At 39.0% G+C, this 9,495-nt stretch overlaps 1 protein-coding gene across 4 annotated transcripts in view; it reads left to right on the forward strand.

The window, feature by feature from the left end:
• clockb (clock circadian regulator b) overlaps nucleotides 1–9,129 on the forward strand; it is a 24,653-nt gene extending 15,524 nt beyond the window's left edge. For 3 of the 4 annotated variants that reach the window (XM_017307342.1, XM_008416377.2, XM_008416369.2), the window contains exons 13-24: nucleotides 681–787; nucleotides 896–1,043; nucleotides 1,172–1,247; nucleotides 3,656–3,800; nucleotides 3,921–4,024; nucleotides 4,135–4,284; nucleotides 5,312–5,470; nucleotides 6,061–6,270; nucleotides 6,683–6,870; nucleotides 6,966–7,098; nucleotides 7,626–7,757; nucleotides 8,166–9,129. In XM_017307342.1, the coding sequence (XP_017162831.1) occupies nucleotides 681–787; nucleotides 896–1,043; nucleotides 1,172–1,247; nucleotides 3,656–3,800; nucleotides 3,921–4,024; nucleotides 4,135–4,284; nucleotides 5,312–5,470; nucleotides 6,061–6,270; nucleotides 6,683–6,870; nucleotides 6,966–7,098; nucleotides 7,626–7,757; nucleotides 8,166–8,507 (1,894 nt within the window). In that variant the 3' untranslated portion in view covers nucleotides 8,508–9,129. The remainder of the gene's footprint in view (nucleotides 1–680; nucleotides 788–895; nucleotides 1,044–1,171; nucleotides 1,248–3,655; nucleotides 3,801–3,920; nucleotides 4,025–4,134; nucleotides 4,285–5,311; nucleotides 5,471–6,060; nucleotides 6,271–6,682; nucleotides 6,871–6,965; nucleotides 7,099–7,625; nucleotides 7,758–8,165) is intronic. The other variant, XM_008416385.2, reaches the window with a different exon arrangement.
• The last annotated feature ends 366 nt before the right edge of the window (nucleotides 9,130–9,495 follow it).

Below are 9,495 nucleotides of genomic sequence, written 5' to 3' on the forward strand. Positions count from 1 at the left end.
TATTTCAAGAAATTCAGTGTCGAGTAACATTTTCTTTACTTGAGATAATTTTTCTTAAAATAAGATAATATATCTTACTCGTATAAGTAAAATTGGCTTGTTTTAAGTAAAAATACACTAATTTTAAGATATTATAGGTTTATCTTGGTTAGATATTTTTTCTTGTTTTAGAAAATCTTGACAAGATAAATTTTCTTGTTCTGTTGGCAGATAATTTTTCTTATTTTAAGAAAATTGTACCTTATTTTTGTACTTTTTTTTCTTGTTTTTGGAAGGGGACTTTTTGCAGTGTAAGGTCTAAGATTGCTGTCGAGGCCTGTTGAGTTTGAGACATAATGAACTGCACCAGTAGGTTTGTCTCAATGAGAGAGATGACAATAATAAACTAACACCTGATTTTTGCCTATTTTCTAACCGTAAGCTTTCTAACCATAACACACACACACTCACACTCACACACATGTACATATGCACTGGCAGACAGATGAAAACAGACATGACCCATTTTCATACACGCACTGCGCTCCTCCTGAAAATGGTTTAGAAACAGATTGACATGTGAACACAAAGATCTGGAAATGGTGAACATGGACAGCAGGGAGAAATAATTAATGGCAAATTTTCTGAAACATGTTGAATTGTGCATTAATTTCTGTGATGTCTATTTTTTCTCTCTTCAGAGCTCCACCAATCATAGGCTATCTGCCTTTTGAGGTTCTAGGAACATCAGGGTATGACTATTACCACGTGGATGACCTGGAGACGCTTGCCAAATGTCACGAACACTGTGAGGCTATGCACTTTCTCTTTCATTCAAGATTCTTTAGAGGGTTCCTATCACTGCCTTTTTTGTAACATCTTTTGTTTTGCCTGTCTCTATCCCTCACCCTCTCAGTGATGCAGTATGGAAAAGGGAAGTCATGTTATTATCGCTTCCTGACTAAAGGTCAACAGTGGATCTGGCTGCAGACACACTACTACATCACCTATCATCAGTGGAACTCCAGACCTGAGTTTATTGTTTGCACACACACGGTGGTCAGGTACAAAACCATTTTTATGTTATCTTTTTCATATCAGTTTTTTTTATAAAAACTACCTTTTTTATTGTTTGTTCATTTATTTTTGCATCCCCCTAAAGAAATCCTTCTTTTTTTAATCTGCTATGCAGCTATGCAGAGGTGAGGGCAGAGCAGCGCAGAGAGCTGGGAATTGAAGAGACCAATCCAGAGGCAGCTGTTGATAAAGTGAGTCATCCCTCTTCGAAATGCTCTGTTTGTTTTTAAGTTTTGCATTTGTATTTTTCTCAACCACATTAGTTACAGAAGTTGTGATATACCTGGTGAATGGAAGCTATGTTATTAAAAAAAACTAAAAAAAATAAAGGATGACCAAGACAAAACAAAGCATCTATCCAACAAGATATTACACATTACAGATAGGCAGAATTTCCATGCATGGCAATTGAAATATAATAATCCTACTAAACATTGTTTCTAAGTAACTTTTTGCTATATAGACGTTACATACACTGATACCTTCTACTATCTGATATATTGGGCAGTTCTAGTTCATGTATTTACAAATATTCATACCATATTTTACTGCTTTATTGAAAACAAAAAGCAACTTTTAATTTGTTTGAAGCATTTTACTTCAGTTTATACATGAGTGAAAATGAAGAAAATCATTGGCCACGTTTAGTAATGGCTTCCTTGTGGTTATTGTGCAGAATAATGAGTATGTGCTGCATATAATATGATGTATATTCTGTTATTTATAGAGTAACACATCTGCAGCACATTATTTTAAGTTTTGTAGGTTGGCTATAGTCTCAGATATTCTGTAGGTTAGGATTGGAAATATTTCCAAATCATTTTCCAAACTATTCTGTGTAGCAATAGTCAACCAGTTTCATAAAGTGGGAAAAACTCTAACTAATGAGCACTAGTTTCAGACGGTATTAAAGTTTGTTTTACCGCAGCTTAGAGCTTGTGGTCTTTTGCTGCTGCTGTCTCATCTTGAACTCAGTGAACTACGGCAGTTATGTTTCAACCTGCAAACACCTGGCAGCCATCCAGGAAAACTAGTGCCACCAGTAGCAGTGGTTCTTCCACAGCCTTAGAGACAAGTTATCACAGTACCTAAAATAAATCACTTGAAACAGTTGGAGGTATTTAGAATTTCTGTTGAAATGTTCAGGGAGATGGTAAACTGTAAGCAGATGTGCTAATGTCACCAGTGTTCATTTTATAAGCTTTGCTGGGGCAGTTTAATAACTGAGACACACTGCTGCAAAATCTAGATGGTCTCTTAAAAGGTACTTGCAGTGGAGCTTGTGTGTGGTTGCAAATGTTAAAATCACCATGTGGTTTTTCCACTAAACCAGTTCAATTGCGAAACTGAGACAAGAGTTATAAGGCAGCCGTTCCTTGTGTTATCATCACCACAAACTCTGGCACCCCACATCCCCTGCCATTTTAAAGTAGCAGTTCTTAGCAAAGAACTGCTAATTTTTTGTCTAATCTACAAAAAAAAAAAAAGTAGGTTAGGGTTAAGTTGGTCAATGTGCACACATCAGATCTTGAAATGAAACTGTAAACGTCATTTCCTGCTGAGTTCTTAAACACTGATTGTGTTTTAATAGGTGTTGTAAATAAATCTCACTTCAAACTCTGTCTATATCCCTCCTTTGCAGCACTGCTGGTAGCGATCAGACGTTAGTTGTTTGGGGTTGTTAAGATTAAACCGCAGTGTGTTCAAAACAGCAATAAGAAGGCAAGCAGGGAATATTAGAGCATCTGTTTGCAGGGATGTGGACGTAAACAATATGATTTGTGTTGCTTCCCTGCAGTGCTTTCCTCCACAACTAAGCTGAGGAGAACATTTACTGGTCGAGACATTTATAGTGTCACGATGACATAGCGCCAAGCTGGCTCCCTGGATATGGAAAAATCAAAGTTATTTTATGGAACCAGCCAAGACCTGTTTCTACCTTCAGCTTTGGTAAAGCATTGGACGAGCTTTGCTGGAAACGCCTTATGTGTTGAACATGTAGCGGGAATCAAATTCAGAATGCTCATATTAAAATGTTTAATGTCTTAAAAATGAATTACTGCAGTAGCAGAACCAGTCATTCTCACCTAGTGTTCAGAATATTTTGGTTCTACATGACCCACAAAACAAAACAAAAGCTCATAAAAAGTGATGGCAACAACTTGATGACGTGAGTGAGAAGAATAGGGGTGCATTGCTCTTAATATCATTGTAATATTCAACAAAAATGCATGTTTTTCTAATACTAAACAGCTTTAGTTTACATGAAGTAAAAGTTGTTGATGTGCCCTTTAATTAATTTCTTCCAGTTATTGAAAAAGCACTGACATCTGACTGTTTGTTAACTGTGTTTCATATTCTTGATTTGCATGAAAACAAGTGCTGGATTTTGAAAAATCTAATTTTGGCAGCATCTGTGGAGTGAAAATATATTTAAAACGTATGTGTAATCCAACATGTAGAAATGGATTTAGTCAGATCTCAGATTCATGCTTTTCTTGTTTAAGTTCAGTCACTTCTAGTTGCAATCTTCTGGTTGCAACTAGAACCACCTTTTTTTTTTAAAATTGCTAATCTTTGTGTTACTTTAAATTTGTAGAGTCAGGACTCTGGTTCGGAGTCACAGCTGAACACATCCAGCTTGAAGGAAGCTCTGGAGCGGTTTGACCACAGCCGAACACCGTCGACATCCTCGCGGAGCTCCAGGAAGTCCTCGTCTCATGTCTCGGACAACACTTGCACTTGTAAGGAACTCTACACAGTTTATGCCAACGAGTTAAATCCTCGTACTCAGTACAAGTAAAAGACGATTGCTAAGTGTTTCACTAGGATTAGCAGGGTCACCAGTAGTTTTGTCTCTGCAGCAACAGCTCCCAAGCTGCATATGGACATGGCGACGCCCCCTCGACAGTCCCTGGCCTCTACCATGGAGATGACATCTCAGCGACGCTCTTCCATCAGCAGCCAGGTAGGCTTGATGAAAATAATGGATTTTAATTATACTTGATGTTTTTGTTTTCTCTTATATCAATGCACTTTAGCTAGTGTGTTTCTTGTCAATCTTCTTTGTGTTTGCAGTCAATGAGCTCACAGACCACAGGACAGAGTTTGAATCCTGGCATGATCACTCAGCAACAACAGCAGCAGCAGCAGCAACAACAGCAGCAACAACAACAACAGCAACAACAACAGCAGCAGCAGCAGCAGCAACTTCAGGCAAATGTACAGGTAAGAAATGAATCCACCTACTTCAGAGGAGATGCTTATACAAAAAAGACTACCGTATTTTCCGCACTATAGGGTGCACCTAAAAACCTTCAATTTCCTCAAAAGCAGACAGCGCGTCTTATAATCCGGTGCGCCTTATATGTGGACCAATATTGAGCCACAACAGGTCTAGCAACTACGGTAAGCAGCCGCCGACTTCATTTTCGCCCGTAGAAGAAGAAGCGCGCAGTGTATGCTGGGATAGTTGTCATAACGCTGGTTTGTCAATAAAGTTTGACTGACCTATCTACCTACCGACCTGATAATCATGTCGTCTGCAGGTCATTTAGCATCACGTTCTCCACGAACATGCTTGTGCGCGAACGGAGAAGGGTGACCATCGTCCGGCCTCGCCCTGTCCCAGTCGCGGAAGCCTCTCCTCGCTGACCAGAGTCATTCTTTATGTCAACAAAGTGGCTTTAGATATTCACCCGGTTGCTTTGACTAGGGTTACCAAGGGACCAGCCCCTATACATTTAAAGCCGGGGGGGAGAGAGACAGAGACTGCTGCGGCAGCATGTCAGTTGGTCTGTGTTACCCAGAAAGCAGTTGGGCACAATATCGCAACACCAACACCGTGAGTGAAACAATGACTGGGGCAACCTACTATATAAAGTACTTGAGGACCACTGCTTTATTATTATACATTCACATTTGTAGAGAACGAACAAATCATGGACGGGTGGCAACTGTAGCGTCTATTCTATGTGCCTTATAATGCGGTGCGCCTTATATATGAAAAAAGTTTTTAAATAGGCCATTCATTGAAGGTGCGCCTTATAATCCGGTGCTCCTTATAGTGCAGAAAATACGGTAACTGAAAAACAGCAGAGGGCAGTAAACACCCATAAATTGGATGATAGAAGGATCTAAAGCTACTTGATACAACTTCACATTCTCATTCAACAAAATTAAGGTTTCTGTAGTATGTTAGAGGACCGTATCTTGAAAAGTGGGTTATCATAGAGCTCTTCTTTGTCTTCTGAAGCCGGTGATGGAGTTCTCAGCACAGGTGAATGCCATGCAGCACCTGAAGGAGCAGCTGGAGCAGAGAACCCGAATGATCCAGGCAAACATCCAGCGGCAGCAGGAGGAGCTGAGGAACATCCAAGATCAACTGCAGAGAGTCCAGGGACAGGGCATACAGGTGGGCTCGATGCTACACACAACTTGTAGATGTGTTATAATAAGCTCTTACTCTGCATTTTGTTATAATATGTAGCATGTATACCTTTTTATGATATATTTATCTTAGTGCCACACATGTCTTCTACTTTTATTCAAGCTTTGTTGGTGCTTTGTGGGTAGATGTCACACTTAAATAACATTTCAGGAAAATGCCAAAAGACTAAAGTAAAATTGTAACCTTTTGAGGAATTTTTCCCAAGATTTCCTAATTTTGGAAAATACCATTTGAACACAACAGAAGCAGAATTTCCACCTCCTTCTTTATACAGATTGCTTTGTTTTCACCTTTTTGTTTGTATTTAGTTTACCTAATTTGGATCAAAGATATATTTTAGTTTTACATATTGTTTCCTTTTCGATTTTCAATCGATTAAATTGATTCAGGTACCGATTAAATTGATATCGGTACCTGAATCTGTACCCTAATGAGAAAATTTCTTTGTTTCTGTTAACACTTTTTTTTAGCATAAGCATCAAAATAACAAAAAAGCATGCAAACCAACATTTTCTGCCTCCACTTTGCTCTGACATTTGATGTCTCCTTTGTAGATGCTGCTGCAACAACAGCAGCAGCAGAGTGGAACGATGAACGTCCAGCTCCAGCAGGTGGGCTCGGTCCAACAAGCAGCTACCTTGACTGGTCAGGTCCAGCAGCCCTCAGTTAACCCTGTTCATTCAGGATCTCAGCAGCTCACCATTCAGCAGCAAGCTCCTCCTCCTCATCAGAGCTTACAGCAGCAGACCAATACACTCGCACAGGTGGGTCACACATAGGTACACACTCCTTATGCTGCCTTTCCATAATTTTACTGGGCTCCCCATTGGTTGCAGATCCCTACATTCAGCATAATATAGGATTAAGAAAATATAGTATGGCTGCTACTCTGATTAATGCTCTCCTTGCCCAGCTTGTCATTGTAAGATGAATACCATTTCTCAGCAGGATTAGAGTTGTGCCAAACGCTCTCTGCCTTCAGATGAAGCTGCATTTCTTCACACTTTTCTGCATCTGTATCTCTGATTATCTCATCACCATAAAAGAAAAGATGTTATTAAATTACATTTCAACTGCGGATGCCAGTTTATTGAATGTGGCTATATCAGACAAATAAAGCTTTATTATAAAGAATTGGATGTAAATTCCCATTTTGTTGCTTGTTTGTTTTTCCAGCGTCAGCCACAGCAAGCTGCCCAGGCTCAGCCTCAGGCCCAGGGATCCGTTTCTGCCCCGCTCTACAACACCATGATGATTTCCCAACCAGGACCACCAAACGTGCTGCAGATCAGCACCAGCCTCCCGCAGAACAACACGCAGCAAGGCACCGCGGTGGCCACCTTCACACAGGACCGACAGATCCGGTAATAACCAAACTTTATTCTCTGTTTAAAAAAAAAGAAAAAGTGATGTATGACAATAACAAACTTACCCGAATGTATTATTTTTTTCCTTCCAGATTCCCAGCAGGGCAGCAGCTTGTAACAAAGCTCGTGACGACTCCAATGCATGCATGTGGTGCTGTCATGGTGCCCACCTCTATGTTTATGGGGCAGGTTGTTACAGCCTACAACCCCTTTGGTGGCCAGCAGGTAAATAAAATAAACATTCATATGATGTTGACAAACATCTTGCATATTAGTCATAAAACATTTTTTGCAGTTGCTAGGTTTTTTAACCAGGTAGGCTCAGTACTTTAATGTATTGTTTATCGTTATTGGTTAATTTCTTTTAACACGATAAGAATTATGATTAGTTATGGGAACAATAAACTCCAATTTATAAGGCATATAAACACCAAAACCAACATTATGGTCAAGACTATTGGTTTTACTCATTTTTCCATTGTTGGTTCCATGAAGGCATCAATAAATATGAATATGTATGAAAATATGATTGCGTGCTTTTAAGCTGTACAATATCACTGCTAAATTTTACTGGTGTAATGAAGTAACCTATTTAGTATTGAATAATATTTATTTTTAATGGCACAACTTTTGTTTTGGGCTTTGACTGCATGAAGTGACATTAAGTCAAAGGCCTATTAAGTTTTGAAAAAAGATGGCAGAACTTTTAAATACTTTCTCCTCTCTTAAATGTTTTTCTTTTTTTATCTCAGCAGGGGGGACAAACCCAGACCTTAACTCTACAACCGGCCCAATCATCTCAAGGTCAACCCGATGGCCAAAACCAAACAACTGTAGTGGCACAAAACAACCAGCAGGGGCAGCAGCAACAGCAGTTCCTGCAGGTAACAGAAGAGGGCAGAGTGAGCCCATTTAAACACATCATGTCTGTTTGCATCCAGAAGTTAAAAATAGTCTGAAGCATCTAGAGCAGATTGATAGTTCAGTGAATTTTATGCATTAAAAAAATAACAATTTAGCAACTATGAAAAAAAACATTACCACTCAAAAAGGTCAGTATAAACTGCACAATTGTTAGATCTATCCATAAAACCGCTGCCTGATATTTATCTTGAAATTAGACAACTCACTGAGTTGAGTATTTAAATATAGTGTTTGGAGAAAACCTCAGAACTTAATAAATTAGTCACTCAACTTCTTAGCGTTTGTTATGTATTGTTGAATGCTTAAGAAGTTCAAAACTTACAAAAAGACAAATTCCAAAATAATTTGTTCCATCTTTTTGCTGCTAGGGCACTCGTCTTCTTCACAGTAACCAGTCTACCCAGCTGATTCTGCAGGCAGCGTTTCCTCTCCAGCAACAGGGAGCTTTCACCCAGACAACACTTCCACAGCAGCAGCAACAACAACAGCAGCAGCAGCAGCAGCAGCAGCAGCAACAACAACAGCAGCATCAACAACATCAGCAGCAGCAGCAACATCAGCAGCAGCAGCAAAGGCAACAAAAGCAGCAGCAGACGCAGCAGCAATCTCACCATCAGAGGCACCAGCAGCAGCTGAAACCACAGCCGCAGAAACAGCAGAAAGCCTCGTCATCACACAGGACTGACAGTGTTAACCACCAGCAGCAATGACTCCTGGAGGAAAGCTGTAGGGAACTGCTGTACATGTCTGTGTGGGTCTTCTGGATGTCACAGACCTCTCCTCCCCTCCAAAAAAACGATCGCCTTCCCTTCCTTGATTTGAAAGATTTTTACTTCTAGGAAAGAGGGAAAGTTCAGAGTTCGTAAGGAACTTTGCGACAGCCATCGCTGAGGCTTAAGGAAGGAGAAAGTTCCTGTTTTCCTCTTCAGAGGTAGAATCATGAGGGAGCTTCAGTGTCTTTGGAGACTTCGAAAGGAAAAAGAAATACACCGTACGCCGATGATTATGGACTTTTTTTTTTTGAAAGAGTCTCAAAGTAGACAGTGTACAGATTTACTGTATGATAAAAAGAAAACCTGTAAATATCCAAGTATAGCCTAACAGAAAACAAAACCATAGTATTTTATATGACTGCATGGAAAGAATAACTGTGTACGCTTTTATTAGTTGCTTTTGGAAACAGAGTTTTTACTTTTTTGTGGTTTCTGGTCAAACAGAGCAGTGATGTGCTCTCTAAGACCCCCTCCCCGTTCTCTTGAAAAGAAAAAAAGAAAAAAACAAGTCCAGAACAAGGCTTTAAAGTCTTTTGGTGTATTTAAAAAAAAAAAAAAAGAAGAATAGGAAGGATTGGGCTTGGGTGTTTTTTTTTTTTTTTTGTAGAAGGTGCTTTTAAACACTGTGTCTCCAGGACAAAAATGGATCCTTTTACCTTTGTAATTACAAATTATGTTTGACAAGAAGCTAGAAGAAACTAGATTACAGTTTAACTGAATTATTTGCAGGATAATTTCTGTACGTATAACGGGTTTAGTGATTCCAAGTGCCAATAACATAGTGAATTGTGTTGTTTTTTTTATTTTAAATTACAATATTCAAAGCAGTATATATATATATAAAAGTATATATATATATATATATATAAATATATTTTCCAAAAAGATATTACCCCTAATAACAAAATTCATGCATATGTATATA

This window comes from Poecilia reticulata, linkage group LG1 (assembly GCF_000633615.1).
Source record: "Poecilia reticulata strain Guanapo linkage group LG1, Guppy_female_1.0+MT, whole genome shotgun sequence".
Lineage (NCBI taxonomy): Eukaryota > Metazoa > Chordata > Actinopteri > Cyprinodontiformes > Poeciliidae > Poecilia > Poecilia reticulata.